The 18,764-nt window shown below is 39.6% G+C and overlaps 1 protein-coding gene across 9 annotated transcripts in view; it reads right to left on the reverse strand.

The window, feature by feature from the left end:
* CDC42BPB (CDC42 binding protein kinase beta) overlaps positions 1-18,764 on the reverse strand; it is a 74,974-nt gene that overhangs the window by 51,703 nt on the left and 4,507 nt on the right. For all 9 annotated transcript variants that reach the window (XR_004841723.1, XM_035892449.1, XM_035892453.1 and 6 more), the window contains exons 2-3: positions 14,888-14,979; positions 2,192-2,275 (exon numbers count right to left, since the gene is read on the reverse strand). Coding sequence is in view for 8 of the 9 variants with exons in the window: in XM_035892449.1 (XP_035748342.1) it covers positions 2,192-2,275; positions 14,888-14,979 (176 nt within the window). In the remaining variant the exon portion in view is untranslated. The remainder of the gene's footprint in view (positions 1-2,191; positions 2,276-14,887; positions 14,980-18,764) is intronic.

Consider the following 18,764-nt stretch of genomic DNA (forward strand, 5'->3'; position numbering starts at 1 on the left):
ACCCCTTGCATCATGAATTCAAAGTATAAACCCCTCCTTTTCTGCTTACATTAGCTTAAAAGGCTGAGATGTGCCTTGAAAAAGCATGACAGGCTTCCTAATCAGCCAGTCAGGACTTATTTGGAACTGTCAACAGTAATACACTAGCGACTGTGTATTTTGCTGTCAGAACAACAAATACAAGTGGTCCACCTTATCAACATAAATGGCATGCCTATTTTTGCTTGCCACTCATTTACGGATGTCAGCTGATATTCACTAATCTTTCCTGTATTTTAGTGGCTTCCGTCCATGAGGGGTTTCTCTTGCAGCTAGTGCACAAATAAGCAGTGTTTAGATAATTTTTTTGCTATGTTTAAGTAAGTTATAAAACGTTTCATATTACAGTTCACAAAACAAACGTAAACCAGTATAATGTCGTGCTGCTTAGACCACTCATACAGTGGATAACCAAACACCCAAAGTCTGCTTTTCAGTGGAACCGCCCACTTAAGAGGCTACTGTATTCTTGCAGGCTTGGCTTTAGAAAATAACAAGTTTTACCACATTTGGGAAATTTTAACACCCAGATGTTTTATGAACTTGATATGCAGGTTATAAAGTCTTGCTTATCCAGAAAAGCCAAATCAAGCAAGCAAACCAAACGGGAAAAGACAAAGGAGCACGGCAGAGAAGATGGTTCCTTTATTATCCTTTGTGGATGGGGAAAATCAGTGTAGAGAGAACTTAACTGGACTGGTTTACTTGTCCTAAGCATGTATTGGGAAAACGATTGCTCATTGTAACTCTTTCTTGGTGGATAACCCTCTTCCACCTCTTGCCTGCCCAAGAGGGTAATAGGAGTTAGTCGTGTAATTGGAAGACAATTTGTAAACAGCTGTCTTCTCAGGACATCTCTACCTGTAGAAGTTTCAGTTATTTAGGTAGCCCATTTAGTTAAGTCACTTTTTTAAAGTGACTGAAGTAAGCCAGCATAGCTGTATTTCTGTTAGAGTTTGGGAGGCCCCTACAAGCATTTGGGTGTGAAACAATTCTATATTGACCAATGAATTAACTCAACTGAAACCTGTCTAGAAAGGGCACCAAATTTTCACCATACAGGGGAAGGCTTAATGCAGAATCACTGATGCAGCACAGCCAGGAGCGTGAACTCTCCCAACAGCTCCAAGAACAGCCAAGTGGCTGGGGCGTAACGCAGGGCATGGACCGATGGACGGAATGCGACTAAATTAGGCAAGCACAGTGGTGAAGAGGGGCTTAGCAAGCCAGAGGAGATTTATTCACAGGAAAAGAGCTGGCACTGACTCACTGAAAGGAAGGGAGGGACTGGGAAGGGTAGGCTGGGCAGGAGGAGGTGTCAGGAAGGGGGCAGAAGAATGCGACAGGGAAAGGCCAGCAGGCTCAGTCCTCAGCAAGCTGCTAGCCTTCTCCCCGAACAGAACTGCTGCAAGTATCGATGGACTACATGAAATTCCCCCTAAAATCTATTGCTCATTTAACTGCTGATTTATGTAATATTACATTTGCCATAAAGTTTTCCTCTACAGTGCAAGAGTAGGTATTCTAGGAATATGCCACTTCCCATGGCATATTCTCAGCAGGTCCTTTCCTAATCTGCGAAGTACCCATTCACATTTGAGTAATTTGTTGTGACAATGTGCATCTCCTTTCATCAAAAATACCCTTTTAAAACAGATTTACCTTTTGACACATTTTCTTTTAGAATCTGAATCCGCAATTCCAAATTATTTAGTTATAGTTTCACCAGTTATACAAATCCTGTTACAAACTGTGGGATGTAAAGCTCCTTAATGTATGCTTTCTGAACGCAAGAGAAAAAAAGACCTTTTCATAATGTTTTTGTATACAGCTGTGAAAGTCATAGTAGCACCAATCTCAGCTTTCATGTAGTCTTTAACTTGCCTTTATTGTAAACAAAAATCTGGCCAATAAATTCAGGGTAAGAACTAGGGCAGACTGTCTGGTAAACGAACACACAGTAATGCTGAGAACAACAGATGCCTGGAAGGGACTGTCAGACTTGATTGCATTAAAACAGCTTAAGAAAAAAAGAAAAAAGAATGAAGCTCCTATGCTCATGAAATAATTCTTCCTAATCTGGAAGAGCTTCAATGTAATTTTCCTAATGCCATTTAAAAAATTCTCCGCGTTAGAGAACCGTATTACTTACCTCTGCCCTTTTAAGCATTTCCCATTTGTTTAGAATTTTCATTGCATAAATGCGCTCTGTACACTTCATTTTAACAACTGCAACCTGAAATAGTAAGATATCTTTATTTAATAAAAAACATGGTCAGATAAATACAGTATTTAACCAACTTAATATTCACACAAAAGCATGGTCAGAGAAATGTAGTATTTAATCAGCTTAATATTAACAAAATATTAATAAAATAAGTTACTAAGGAGTCATCAGCGATCAGTTCACACATTGATAAATCACAGCTTGAGTCTTCACCTCGGGAGAAGTCGGCCTCTTCTCCCTGGTAACAGATGATAGGACGAGGGGGAATGGTTTGAAGCTGCGCCAGGGCAGGTTTAGGTTAGATATTAGGAAAAACTTCTTCACTGAAAGGGTTGTCAGGCTCTGGAATGGGCTGCCCAGGGAGATGGTAGAGTCCCCATCCTTGGAGGTATTTAAAAGAAGGATAGATGAGGTGCTTAGGGATATGGTTTAGTGGTGGGATGGCAGGGTTAGGTTAACGGTTGGACTCGATGATCTTAAAGGTCTTTTCCAACCAAAGCGATTCTATGATTCTATGATTCACTCCTATATTCCTCCTACACTACTACTAGGTACTTGATGCACAGCACACCATGTGTGGTCAAGCGCTCATGATCAAGTACACAGGGGATGATACAGGAGGAGTATGAAGCTTTTCATATGAAGATGCGTAGTAAAGCTGCATTGTTTGCCAAGAACAAGCGATGCTTGTACACCATGCCTTCAGCCAGTGAGGCAACATTTAAAAGCGCAGCCTGTGAAAACAAGGAAGGCTGCTGTCAATAGGAATACACTATATTTGACTAATTTGTTTTCACATTTCATGTTTCAGAAACTTGAAAGATATTTGCAAATTAGCATGCTTTTGTGTACTGTATGCAGATATTTAAAAAGAAGCAAAAACAGTATTCATTTACTTATTCATCATTTTGCTTGAAGCATTTTACTATGCATCCTGTGTATTAGACTTGCTCAGACTGGTCTATTATGAACAGTAGTTGTGCACATAGCCGTACAGTGGAAGAAAAAACAGAATACAGAAACTTCAAGGCTTAGGAATGCAAAGACCAAGACTTGTATTCTCCAAGACCAAAACTAATTCTTCTTGTAGTAAAGCCATCATTTCCACAAAATTCTTCCAGTTGGCAAAGAAGAGCAGGCATCACGACTAAGACAGCAACACTTTCACAGGACTATACATGGACTGGTTGAATATTTCTGCTGCTTCTCAGCTTGTTTCTATTTCAGAAGTAGAAAACCAACCAGCTTTCACTGCTTTTAACAGAGCTCTAAATAGCAATGGGAAAAGTAACAGGAATCGCATCAGCTCACCTCTTCTGTTGCTTAAAAACTCTTATCTATAAGGGATTCAGGATCTGCAGCAACCCTAAGACAACACTAACTATAAAACAACGTGGGAATACTGCGTCAAGCAGAGCAACACTATAAAAAGTCAGAAGTCCTGAGGAGGGAAGAGGGAAATTAATACCTCCCTGCACCTTACCAGAAAAGAAGCTCCAGATGAGGGGCAAGGGGACAATTGCTCCTCCATTAAACACAAGAATGGGATATTCACATTTAGACAGACACCTGACTCTGCAGATGCACACCTAAGCCTCCCACCCCTCATCGTGTGAAGCTCCACTCACCATGTCACATACCAGATGAGCAACACCTAGCACACACCTGCAGACAGGGTCACAGAATGGAAACGTATCTTCAGAAAACAACTAGCAGGCACCCATCACAGGGAAGACATGGGAACCTGGCCCTAAACGCAGCTGGGAAAGACCTAGCATGAAGAAGCAGTTTCTGCAGGCCACATAGAACATCCACATCTACATTACATCCCAGTGTCTCGTGGCCTACAAACACCTCCCACAGACACAGCTCGTGTTGCAGGGGAAGGATGAGTAAGATGAGAACACCTGAACACACGAGGTTCTTTGGGACAGACGGAACTGCTCAACACTGACCTTCGGTAATGGCCTAAAACATTTGGCTTTGTTCCTGTCCTCCTCACGGCCTTGCACTTAAAAGCCATTGTAACAACCTCTCTGCACACACTTAATTGAACTATTTGCCTGATACAGCTGAAGGCGGAAGGTAGGTCAAACTGCACGTTAAAAGCTTTGGGAAACCGCGAGATGTTGACATTACCTGCCATACACTTTAAGCTCTGTTCCATACAGAATATGATGGCTCAGGAAATACCCCCATCTCCCCTGAAGGGACGGAGCAAACTGAGCGCAATTACCTGCTGCAGGCCAACAAAAGCTCTGGGGCAGAAGCAATCTGCAAGTGTAGCTCTGCAAGCCCTGAAGTAGCAACATTCAGGTTTCATTACACCACATTAGAACATCAGAACTGCTTGGCCATTTAAGTACAAATATAGTGCACAAATCAAAACCCAGATATGCATCCACTGCACTTTATCCAAGGCCATCACTTTCGGGAAGCACTGCAGGCCAGTGAACTCTGAAGCATGCTCAGCTGCTGAGGAGTGATGGGAGCCTGGCATCGCAGAGAACGCGCACAGCTGAGGAGCTGTGCAAACATTAGAACAGAAAGTGGTGAATGAGAACAGGCCTGGACAAAGAAGAAAAAAAGAAAAGAAAAAAGAAAAAGAAAGCCAAATCTGCAGGACCTATTTAGCGATTCTCCAGTTGCTATCTATATTTGTGCTATTTATTTTCTACCGAAAGGATTGCTTAAAAAAAGCCCAATTTAAACTTTCTGGAAGAAGAGAGTTGTTTTCTGTGGAAGAAAAAGTGAAATGAATAAAAGGAAATTTGACTCATATTTTCACCATAACTCGTTATTAAGTTATGGCACCAGTAAACACATTGCTGCTTTAGTTCTAAGGGGGACAATGGGACAGCTGCTTGTGCCAGCAGAAAAAGTCGTGTAACCATACAGCAAGATAGGTAATTCCCCAAGAATTTTACCTCTGAAAAGAAACGTGCAAGGTGCAGAAGATAGAATCATAGAACCGCTTTGGTTGGAAAAGACCTTTAAGATCATCGAGTCCAACCGTTAACCTAACCCTGCCATCCCACCACTAAACCATATCCCTAAGCACCTCATCTATCCTTCTTTTAAATACCTCCAAGGATGGGGACAAGATGCCTCACAAGAAGTAACAGAGCTTTGGCCTGACTAGACCTGATTCCTCAACCCATTCTAATCACTAGGACTTTTTTTTTTTTTTTTTTTAAGAAAACAAACAAACAGAAATGCAAACCCCAAACCTCACTGATGTCTGTACTGAACCAGGGCAGGACAAACTAAATCATGTCCTGATAAAGTCAGTACATTATGAGCAAGAATATTTTTGCAATACTGCAAAAAAATCCTACACCCTTTGTTCCATAAAACACCTCAGCAGTTCCTCATCAGCTTGCTTCTACTTTCTTCATCAGATGGCAGTATTTCTAAGTTTACATTCGTCACATAACGCTTTGGCTGCTTCGGAGATGCTGTGGTGTAGCTGTTTTTTCTTACTTTTGTATTAATTCCTCTTTCTCTGGCATACCTCAAATTCAATTACAATAACCACACTGACCACTTTGCGAGATCAAACAGCAACCTCTTGTACTACAGTCGTGCTAGCCATGCAAGATGTCAGGTTTTAAGTATGATGGCTCTTACACTACATACCAATCCACCACATCTGCTAATGTAAGAAAAAATACTCAGTCGGTGTTCAGAGGTATTCCAAAGGGCACAGATTTGTAGACTGCTGCAAATGCCTACTTTAAGAACAAAAGCATTGCTTCTATCTTCAAAGTCTAAAAGTCTACTGGCTGAACAAGTGCTTATGTTATGCAGACTGTAAAAGACCAGGATTTAATTTTGATGCTCATTCTTCATTTCCAAGGCTATTACATCTTACACTGTAATAGAAGTTAAAAAAAATTATGCTAAGGATAATGAAAGGAAAAAAAAAGGCACAAGCAGAAGTATAAAATCTTCTTCTGAAGAAGAAGCTTTAATAACCTAAAATATTCCAGGCCTGGAAGAGATAACAGTTATGATAGGCATATAAAACCATGAATGTTGCGGAGAAGATGAACAAAGAACAATTATTTGCTGTTTCTCATAACACAGAAATTGAAAAGCATAAAATAAAACAAAAAGGTAGTAAGATTAAGGAAGTATTATCGTCACACAGCAGTTTTGGAACTCAGCCACGGGCTGCTGTGGGCACCTAAGTATTCAGAGAGTATTTAAGTACTGCTTAATACATGAGTAACAAATGCAGCAGAAGTCTCAGAGGCTTCTAGCCACTGAGTTAAGAGGTGTCCCTGGCCCCTCAGCCGCTGGAAGCTGGGAGGGTTTCAGCTCTGCTCTGGCCTTGGGCTTTTCCTACCTCTCTACCTGGCCAAAGCGATGGGGTGTGGGCTAACTAATCCACACACCTTTGACCCAGAACATCTTTGATACCTGTGTCAAATTAAGAAAGTTAAAACTTACCCAACTTGCATCTCATTATGCTAGGTTTGAAGGGAGAATTGAAGGTTCCGAACACTCAACAATCACAGAGTGGTTTGGTAGAGAGATTTAGGTGTTTCTGTTTTACCAAGTCTTATTACACCGATAAGGAAAAGTTCCAGGCACAGGGGTTCCCGTGCCACTGCAGCCCCCCCTCCCAGGCAAGCCCCCGTGGGTCTCAGCTGTCACCAGCTGATTTGATTACTGTCACTGTCACTCGTCATGCTCGAGATTGACGGCAACAAGGACTCTGCAATAAAGATCAAGTCTGTTTCCTCAAGGACCTCAGAAAGCCTAATGAATCCTAGCGCCTACACTTCAACCAACTTAATACATATTTATGTCAAAAAAAGGTATGAGAACTGGGGCTAATGCATAAGTGAGAGCCAGCCATGGTAACTACACGTACAGCACCCTATCAGATTTGTATTACTCCTGCCATCCAGTTTCTTCCAGTGCTTTTTGCCTCAAAGCTCTGCTTCCCTTGTATTGCAATAAAATAAAATGGGAACCAATATAGCTAAAATAACATTTTTAGACTTTGGCAAGAGCTAGTGTTTTGCTTCTTGAATTGTTTTACAGAAGGATTTTGCTGCATTTTCATCTTCCAAAGCTGCTTGATATTGACATTTAGAGTTACAAGGTGCAAAGCCAGCCTAGGTCAAGTTCCACCTTTCCTCATGCCCCGATGAAATCTACAGGGTGGGAATCTGAGCCAAAGCAGCCTCTACAAACAGGACAGAACTTCCTCCCGCTGTACTCTGACCCCAAGTGACATGAGCAGCAGCAGTAAGCAGGATCGAGTTACAAATTTTCTTTTATGTAAACGATAAGCATAGCCTAAGAAAGTGCAGAAACCATTTAAATGCAAGACTGAATTTCCAAAAAACGATTAAAATAGTTTTAAAGAAAGACTTCCTACTGGAAAGTTTATAAATTCTTTGATGTTCAGCTTCATGGAAACCATGCTGGCATTAGTTTCAAAGCAAAGATAAAAAAGCCACCTAACACACTATTAATGCTCACGGCACCTTGAAGTTTCAGGTAAAACTTATCCTCAAGGACTGGACTTTCAGGGATAAGGTGAAATTCAAATGCAAAAAGTTCTCAGCTGAAAAGAACCACCCCGACATATAGGTGATAAACCTCGTGCAATCAGCTCGCAATGACAGGTAGTTAAGAAAAAGGCAACCGCTGGAATCCATAGGCAGGTACTCAGCACTAGGGAGGGGTAAGTGTTACTGCCTTGTAGAAATACAAACTCGGTGGAAACTCCACACACAGCCACACCCCAGAGAAATAAACTTTATCTGGAGCAGGTGTGAATGAAGGAGGGCTACTGAGGTGATCAGGGAACTAAAGAGGCTCTCATACTACCGTGGGAATAGAAAAAGCTTTGATTGTTTAAAAAAAAAAAGGGGGGGGGGGTGTAAAAAAGTGGATATGATTGCTACCTGCAAATAAAATCGGAAGAAAGGACATCAGTAACAAGGATGATAAAAGATAAAAATCTGCTTAGGCTAATGGGCAATAAAATTACATGGATAAAATCGTGTAAAATTACCATGAATTAACCTTTGGCAGGAACTTGGAATGGCTTTAGACATTTGAGCAGAGATTTCAGACAAGCCTTTCAACTGCGAGAAGAGACAAAATGTCATTTCAGATGTAAACAATCTATCTGTAATGTCTTATTACCAGATTCATAATTGAATATTACAGTCATTTCCCGCAGTTAAAGCTTGTATATGCCACTTCTACTCTATTATTTCTGTCTGATGCTATTGGTACCTTGGACACTAGCTACCGAAAAAACACTGCAGGAACTGCTTCATCCTCCTGACACTCTCAGATATGAAAAGTCTTTGATATATAGCTCATTAGTTAACAGTTTTAATACCGCATCTTTGAGGAAAAACTGGTCTGGACTGCTCTATTAGGTTTTTTATATCTATTTTACATTTAAAATGAGCAACCGGAGTGTCTTTTGGTAGGGTTCATATGCCATGGGTGCACATTTCCAAAGCAAAATCATTTTTTTTGAACACACTGTGTGGATCTTCATGTCATGCAAATAAGAAATAACTTACAAGTGCCAGCCAGAAAGGTTCTGCAAAAGAAGAATAAAGGCCCCAAATAACACCTAGGCTCTTCCTCAGCAATTGGGGGGATGGCAGAGACAAATGGCTGCTCTCGCAGTGGCTCTACAATGAACCGCGTCTCCCCAGCTCCTTGCAACCTGCCCGTCACCAAGGTAACTTGGTGCTGCCATACAAACAGACACAGAGCTGGGGACGACTAAGATAGAAACCAGCTCTTTTGAAGCATTTTCAAAATAAAGCAGCTTCTTTCTTTGTCCATTTCCACAGCAGAAAATAGCTTGCTTTGATAATATTTTTTTTTTGTGTGTGAAGAGCGGACTATGGAAAAGCAAAGCTAATTAAATATTTCTTCTGCATCGTATTCTGAAAGCTTTGACTCTTTGAATAGCTGGACGAAAAGTGTCATATGTTGTGTGCAATACTTAGGAATTCTGTTAATCTACAACACAGGAAGGCGCAGTTGCTGCTGGATACCTAATACCAATCACCAAAGCTTCTGAATAGGTGAGGCAGCCTTAATTGCAGTCTGTAGGCTCACTGTGCCCCAGGTTAATTTCTAGAAGTACAAAAAAACCATTAAACTCAGTACCCTACAGCTGCAATTACAAGGTGGAGAAGGCACAAACAGCTCTGTGTCGCATTGCCAAACACGACTGTCCGCAGGAAGCTTAGGTTTTGCACATTCACTTTGAGTCTCACTGCACCCTCAGCCAGTATCTCTCTCATTAGGAACCACGTAATTCATCAGAAACCCATGGTACAAAGGGGATCAGATTTTTAGTCTCTTGATTCCAGCTAAGACTCTGACTAAGCATCCTGAGCCGAGGTGACATGTTCTATTACTAAATACTACACAGATCAAGTCTGTACACAACAGCATTCATATGAAAAGGTGCTTCTAATCCATCCAGAGCAGTAATACTTAGGTGGGGCGCATTAGAAGTTTTAGTTATTTTTGTGCTAAGCAAGACCAAGCAGTTCCACCCTTCCGCTGCAACCACAGTAAGTGTTGCCCATTCAAGAAATCCTTGCTAACAAACAAGGGAAGGAAAACAATTGTTTCAGCCCCATGCTGCCAAATTTCCAGGAGGTGTCAGCCACATTATACAATCCAAGTTCTCAAACAAGGTGTGTCTTGACACAGTTCTTCCTTCAACAACTGTTCTTCATTGAAATGTGTTAATCTACAGCAGTGTGCCTACATGGTCCTTGACACAAAATGAGAAAAAGTATCTTAGACTTACAAGTTCACTACTAAGAGGTCAGATGAAGCTTGCAAAGGAGCAAGTGCAAGTATTGAGAGCCAGACAGTCCCCATACACAGCATCCTCCTCCCATCCCTCTCAGCATGCTGTAGCACTAGTACTCCCAGTTCCCATGGCATGCAAACACCAAGCACACCGAAGGCACTGCTTAGGCTGGCAGAAGTTTCTCAGGTAGGCAGGATCCCACCAAGCGCAGGTTCTCAGGGTTTTATTTCCTTTCAAATAATGGTCCACAGTGTTTCTAGACGGAAGGAGTAGTCAGGCACATGCAAACTTCAAGCCACAGGTTGGGTTTGGGTTCTTTGTTTTGGTGTGGTTTTTTTAAAAGTCTAAGAGCTGGAGTAGTTTTCTACTCTGTGCTCATATTCTTTAAATCTTCTCCTAAAGAATGTGTATTTTCACTAGTTAACAAAAAATTTCACCCTACACAACATACTCATTCTTTTCTACAAAGACAGAAACTGAATTAAGAAAACCATTTTAGTTCTGATCTTATTTCAGAGGCCTTCTAATTATTATTAGTTTTATTCCTCATGGAGGCTGCCCCTCTGCCTATACGGCCCGCAAAAAAGAAAGAGTGAAAGTAACATTGGGGCATTCACAAAAATGTTCCACCCAGCTGGGTATACACGCAGGCGAATACACCTTAGGAGATGAGGAAGAGCCATGAGCAATTTTATCCTTCTTGCAGCTAGTATTTCAAATTGTATGCTATTCTAACTGTCCTGCACTCAAAGAAAATTTCAAACTTTTCTTCATAATTATGAAACTTCTGAAAAAAAAACCCATAATTATGTTCTCAAGCTAGTGACTCCAGGAGTCAGAGCCCTAAATATTGCTGTAAAGGACATTCAGTTTACCCTGCATGCAAAGTAACTGGCTTAGTTTATGAGAAAAGAAGAATTTGGCAGGTGACTAGAGAAGAAATCTCTAGGTTCTGAACTAGGCTATTTCTGCCCTAGCATAATAATAATAATCCTAAGAAACATTTTTTATCTTGCTTTCTCAGCTCTCCCATGCTGTAAGAACTTTCACTCAGGCGGTTTTGGATTTCCAGTGGGGTTCTGTCCTCTTATTCCTGGAAAAAGTGTAAAGAACGAGGTTGAGTTCTGCTGGTTTGAAAAGGATAAAGAAAAAAAAGGCACTGACATGCCAGTACAGATATGTACTGGTGATCATATCTATCTCCCTTAAATTAGATACCGATTTTGCAGTTGTGTTCACAGGGACAAGCTCAGATATGGTATCAGTCCTCTCTCCAGTCAAAGACCCTGTTCCCTTGGCTTACATATTGTGTGGCAAAAATTAACCACTGATCCTGACTAATAACTAATATCATGCCTTTATTTTGTTTATAAGCAATCTTTCTTCAAAGCTACTGATTTATGCAAAAGTTCTTTGGTAAGACTAAAGCCCCTGGCGTTCTTCAGAAAGTCCAAAGTAGCTAAACTGAGAAGAATGGAATGTAGTTTTCATCGTTTTTGAAGTCTGACTTGTTTAGCTCTTCAGTGTTTAATTTAAACTACTTAATTCCAATAGGAATAAATTTAGTTTAATTTTGATTAATTTCTTTATGCATTCTAGCAATATTTTATAGGTATTTTTAAAATTTATTTCTAGCAGAAATACAGTGTTTGGTTTTTTTTTTAAACAAGAACTAATGAATAACCTTATAACACTAGAAACCCGTCAACTAATTTCTAACATAATTCCTATGTATGTATGAACGTACTATGGAAAAATTATTTACAGCTCCCCTGTTCAGTTTTCTGAATTCTTGCTTTATACAAGTCAGATGCCACAAGTCCCTCTCAAGAAACTAGATTTTATTTTCTTATTATGGAATGCCAACTCTTGTATAATTACTATTTCATAATGCTTTTTTTTAATAATATTTGGCAGTTATAGCAGTGTAGTATACACAAGGGTCAAAGGATTCATTCATAAGCAAAAAGCACGAAATATTCCCTGGCAAGTGAGATTAAAGTATAATGAACTTAAAATCAATAATTCCCACATAATTTAAACTGATCAAAGAGTTTCAAGCTGCTAGAATTATAAACTAAAACTTTTATAATTAAAAGATGAACAAGACAATGTGATACTGACAGATAACTAACACCACTGACTCTGTGAGCACTCACAGCTCTAACAGAAGGATGAAATTAAGATACTTTCTCATTTCACTTCTGTGAAATTTCATTTCCACTGGGGGGGATGGGATGTATGAACTGCTTTAGTTAAGTTTCAAGCTTTTCCAAATGAAAGAATTTGACAGACATTGTTGATTCAGGCACTCCAAACACTAATAATACAAGTTTCCACCCAGAATTTGTATCTTTTATACACCTTAAGACTCTTGATCCAAAGCTAAGAAAGGTCACCCTAAACCCCCTAACAAGTATAAACTGAAGTCTCTTGAAATTCATATAAAATTCTTCACCTGCTGTTGTACGGAGACTTCCAGTTGGTCAATTCCTTAAGTGGAGAAGAGCATATTTTTGAAAAAGAACAGAGAAAATACTATGGAAAACAGCCCTTCCTTAAAGTTATACTGTGTGAAGGCATTCCCAACATTGACTCCATCTGCAAGTTGCTATAAAAGGTTCCCTTGACCCGAAACCATTTTTGATAGCTATAGCATTCACAAGTCTAATTCTAAAAAGATCCAGAAACCATTTCTAATCTCACCAAAAGACAAACTGCTAAAACTCTAATCTGAAATTCTTCAGATATCAGTGGTCACAGCCACTACAGCAACCAATTTGGCATAGCAAGACCAGAACAACAGATGAAAATAGCCCGTGCTGAGCCTTCCCATCTATACTATATGCAGTTCAGGAATTTTGCTTCAGACTGTTATCTAGCCTGGTCTCCTGGACCAAACATGCTTTGAAGCTGTTAGGAGAGTCAAATCCAGTGAGTGATTCTTACGTACTGCTTGGGGCCAGAAGCACATTTGGTGCACACCTGGAATGGAGGTTCTGGTTTAGTTTCCTCCGAAAGAAATCCAGCTCACGCATAGCTAAATAATTCTGCAGTAATTAGGGGCACCCTCTTCAAAACTGTGCTACCACTTTGAATCAAAACCTTAATGGAGGGGTAGACACTTAGCAACTACTGTTGTGATTCTCTATAGGCCTTTTATCTACTAATAAACCTCTCTGCTCAGACATCTTTTCTGGGCTTAATTTGTAGCTTTCAGCCCTTCCTTAAGACTTACCAATTTTTTTCCCATTTCTGCTTTTTCCTCTCCAGCTCTTTGCAGTAGCTTTTCTGTCTAAAAGCCATGTTCAAATAATACACACCAGCTAAAGAACAAACACTCAAGTGAAACAGCCAACTGATTTTCATGCAGTATTTCCATGACCCTAAGATAACACTTCCTTTTTTGTAACAAATGTTGCAACTCATCAAGTTCAACATCCACTAGAAAGTGAACTTTTGTCTTACAGGTCAAGATGTTACTATTTATCTGGACATTTTACTTAAAATACTTAAAAGTTCCTTCAGCAGCTATGCTCACAATGATTACCCGTGAACTACATGTTACCTCACCACATCATTAGCTGATGGTACAGATGAAGAGTTGTTCTTGAAACACTAATTTCTGTCTTAGGAAATTATGTGGATATGAAGCTATTACTTCACCCACTACCAAGTGCATACGCACACTGAAACCTCATTGCTTTCTGAACCTAGGTCGAGTAGGGTCCTGGCATTTTTCTAGCTTAGTTTCTGGTCCACCTGTGATACCTCTGCCCATAATCAAACCCTATGTGGAAGAGGTTGACGTGCCCAAGGCACACTGTGCTTGGAAGGAAGTCCTGCTCTCCATGGAGACACCACCACATGAAGGTAAGGAAGCCTAGCCTTAGTCACAGGCAGCAGCAGTTGTAACCAAGTGCTAATGGGCTGAAGTGAGCCACTAATGGCTGTCACTACATTTGACTTTAGTGTGGTACCACTTATAAGAAGCTTCCTGAAAGAAATCTAAGGGTATTTTTACTTCTAGAAATTATTTAGCATGTACTTAAATGCTGAAAGAGTTGGTTTTGAGGTTCTCCAGAAGTCTCAGGTATCCTGTGCCTACTGGAGGGGACATGCTCATGAATGCTTTTGCCAGTGGCAAGCCCTGTCAGACTTCTATGACTGATGGGACTTTCATCAAGCATATTACGAAGTAAAGCTGCAGTCCAGGGTCCTGGGACTGGCGAGTCCTCAAAACACAAGGCGTTCCTATCATCCCAGCATGATTCAACTTGCTGTCCAAAAAACAGATCCAGCAGCCTTTGATCTTCAAAGATGACAGGGAACAGCCTTTGAGGCAGCCAAATGCGTCTTTCTGCATTACCAGATTGCTACAGAGACGGGCAGATGGGTGGAGCAGCCTCCGCGTTCCTACCATAGAAGCAGCCCGGTTCTGTGTTAAATTATAGCAGCACAGAAGAGTACATATGGCAAGTGGGAGAAGAGATCCCGAATTCAGCTGTGCAGCTGCTAGGTGGGACCACCCTGTTGATGCACATATTGAAGAGACACTTGTTTTCCTACGCTGAAGTCAGAATGAGCCAGTTGCAGAAATGGCAGAACCAGACACTAATACCCTGCTTCAAAGGGACCTTTTGCTAGTACCTAGCTACATCCCACATTGGGAAGTATTTTAACACACCTGTGTGAACCTTTTGTCTTTAGGACAAGTACAGGTCAATTATAGCAATAATTAAGATGCACACACAACGGAAGTTACGTTACTACAACTGAGAGTAAAAATCTCTTACCTCACCAAATGCACCTCTTCCAATCACTTTTATAATTTCAAAGTCATCTCGATGGAGTTGCATTTCCTTTACCAATTTTGTAAATGGTCTTGCTGTTTAAGGAGAAAAAAAAAAAAGAAAATTATGAAGAGAAATGTTGTAAGCCAAAATAATCCATAAACCAAAGGTAAAAATACTCATTGCATACCCAGTGCAATAGTAGTTTTTTCAACTACTATTAGAACTGTAGAAGGAAAAAAATAATGATTACACTATTTAATTAACACCTAGAATTTTTTAAAACATTCAGTCCTATGATTGGTTCTGCCTTGCTGCCAGCAACTGAAGAGCAAAGCAGTCTTTCAGAAGGACTTCCCCACCATCACCTTTCTTTAGGGTTTTGTGAGTCAGTGAAGAACCATGTGAAAGGAAGAGAGCTGATTCATTAACGGTAAACCCTAGAGAAAATCTGTCCTATCCTTCAGCCACTAGAATAATTCTCTTCTTAAGCAGAGTTCAGCTTTACTTTTTATTATTTCAGCTAGTACCGGCTCAAGCTTTAACAACCCACTCCCAAGAGATAGCTGCCTCTACTCAATAGCAATGGAATAATTTTCTACGAGATGTGTGGCTAATCTAAGATTTTTACTTTGAACTATCTTTTCTGCTAAGCAACATTCACCAGATCTCAATTAGACCAAGTATTGAAGGGCTGCAGCCCAAAAGGTGTCCAGCAATTAACCAACCTACACTTACTTTGTTCTGGTGGTCCCCCAGGATTCGAGACATTTCTCAGAATACCTGGTTGATAAATTCCACTGTACCTGCAGATCCCATCAATTTTCTCCTCTCTACTTCCTATTAAGAATATTTTATTTATTGCTAGCATATCACAGGACGAGGATTACTGTTTAGATACAACATTTGTTATAATTCACCACTCTGATTATGAAGACCAAATAAACAAGGAAAAACAGTTTGATGTCTGCAAAGCAGCAGCTTACGCTAGAAGCACAAAAAAGATTGCTCTTCATATCACAAACATTATTAGACTAAAAAGATTGAAGTTTTTAAAGACATGTATTTTTCCCATTTCCAACTGAATAAAACATCACAGAAATACTACTTGTAATTCAGCCCAGACTCCCGTTTTACCTCACCTTACATGATGATTAAGCTAATGAGCCAAACAGAATTCCTACAGGAGGTGTCACTGCCGTGATGATGTATTTCAGGTGCTAACAGAAGCAAAGCAAACCTCACAAACACACAGAAGATACAGAAGTCTGAACTGGAGATTACAGACTTCAGTATGAAGTCTAACCAAGAAAGCCTGAAAACCTCTCAGCAAAAATTCATGGACGAGCTAATAAAATGAAGAACTAGCTGTACTGAAAAATAGCCATGCTACTTCTTTGTAGTTAGGAGAGGTGTTATTTAAAAGGTTTCCTCCACAAGTAATAGCCCCTTCACTGGATATTTCTTGTCTATCCAAAGCATGAAATTTAAGATCAAGACTCCGAGTTTTCTGCTAGAATCCCCCCTTCAGCTGGGCAGAAATGCCTACCCCAGTCTCCCCTACCACAAGGCAATTCAGACTATCATCCCAAAACCTCAAATTTTTCTAACAAACTTACCCAGCAACACCAGCTCAAACAAGTTAGAGACCTATACCAGTCCAATCAGACATCTATACAATATCACTGATGATGGCTGTGATATATATCAATTCTTTTGCAAGGTTCTCTTGCCTCCTTCCCTTCCCATCGAATCGGGACAGACAAAGGAAACACAACTACAGATAAGAAATAAATGCCAAAGTTCCATTATCAAGTTATGGATCGCTACTACAGAATGCAAGTCATTAGACTAATTTTGCAGGACACCAGCTTCAGTTATTAAAATTCAAAGGGAGGGGAAATAAAATCCAGTAATTTTACTTCTGAGGGATACTAACCCAATAATAATAATTTTTTTTGAAAGAAATAACCAATTTTAGCAATAATTCTAGTCAGGAAACAGAATATAAAAATAACTGGTTTAAGTATTTATAAAAAACCCTGCTGCTGTACATTGATCACAAGCAACATTCAAAGCAGGAAGACACAAACCTACGCAAGTTTAAGCTGTCTTGCACATTTAAAAAAAAAACCAAAAAACAACACCTTCTTTCTTACATTTTTCTTGTTTTGTCAACTGGTGACAAAATATTGTATTATTTTCCTTGCTTTGAAGTACATTAAACTTCACCTTGCTAAAATTGGGATTTGGTTTAGAAATGCATTAAGCTGTACTAAAGCAAGTGAATTCAAATAGTTTTATATTTTCAAAGATAATGAATATTATCTATCAAGCAGAACACATACTTGCATTTGAGTAAACAGAGGAAATAACGTCTGCAGAGAAGGGCATTAATGCTGTCTTTCTAGGAATTGTATCCTCCAAGAAGGAAGGTTTAGCAGACTTCATTCTCTTTACCACCTTTTCAATTAAAAAACTGCAAGAGTCGTATGTTGGTCCTGCTTTTTCCATCTCAGTTGGTCAACTGAAATACTACGTATTAAAATGAATTAGTTTAATACATGTAAATGAAAAAAGTATTCCTCCTAAATGGAAGTTACTGGTTTTACAAGCTATTTGTGCACTTAACTAACATTGGCTTTTAGCATTTAACAAGTGTTGGTGTTCAGAAACACTGCAATTTCAATGGTCTCTCTCTTGGAAAGCTAAGCACCAAATATGAATAGCTGAATGTACAGAAACATTTTAAATTGGATAGGACTTCCCCCAAAATGGAAAAATTCAAGTCTTTATCAAGGCATCTAAGATTCCATAAAAGTAAATAAAATTTGAAAATAAAACCTAATATCCACAGAATCTCATCATCACAGAGATTACAACAGAGGTTACGCAGCAGATCAGAGCTCAGAGGAGGCAACACACCAGTAATTAATTTAAATGGGTATTTACTTTGTTGGCATTTTGGAGCAGAACCCCGTTTACACCAGGATGTGACCTGCTGCTTTTGAGTACTGGATTGCACAATTTTTACCTCCTAGTAAGTTCAATCAAAAAATATTTCCAATTTTCTTTCCTGCTCCCCCCCCAGGAGGTTGCTGTTCCTCAACCCTCTGATATCCAGATCAGTAGCGCGCACAGAACTGGCAAAACTGAGTGAGCAGAAACTTGCACCAAAACCTATCAGAGCTCTGCGTTGGCTGCGCTTGCCAGAATGATACCAAGCAATAGACCCCCCACTATATAACCAGTAAAATGCTCCAGCTTCCCCTTCTATATATCACTATTTTATAAATAAGAAAGTCAAAGCAAATTCTCTCCCTATACTGGAATGAATAATTACACTTTACTGATTAGTTTTGATCCTAATATTAAAAACAGGATTCATGATTTGGAGTTGATTTAATACTTGATGAAAGTATTTCATCCTGGTGAACAGAAACATTAGCTGTACTGGGGGTTTTGTTGGCAGTGATTACTGAATTTTGTTATATATACTGTTGTCAGGGTAACATTAGCTGAGAGTAATTGCAAGAGTTTGTTTATTCATGACTGTGAGGCTGTAATCAGAATTTGGGATAGGCGTTCTACGTGCAATATATTTGTATGCATCACTGCCTCTTCTCTCAAGCTGATTTTACATTATTGTACTTACACTTGTTTGGAAGAAGGGTGTTCCCCATAACACCATAGAAGAAAAAAAAAACAACTCATTTTAAGGAGCCAAGAAATGTATGCTCTCAAGAATATAATACAAAACAGTAACAGTCAATGTTTTGATCAATATTCATAACGGGAAGTGAAATGCCAGCATTTATTTCTTCATTGAAAACCAGAGTATGTATGAAAGATAATTCTCCACACACAAACAAATTCTATT

Source organism: Egretta garzetta, unplaced genomic scaffold (genome assembly GCF_000687185.1).
Source record: "Egretta garzetta isolate BGI_Z169 unplaced genomic scaffold, ASM68718v1 scaffold374, whole genome shotgun sequence".
Classification (NCBI taxonomy): domain Eukaryota; kingdom Metazoa; phylum Chordata; class Aves; order Pelecaniformes; family Ardeidae; genus Egretta; species Egretta garzetta.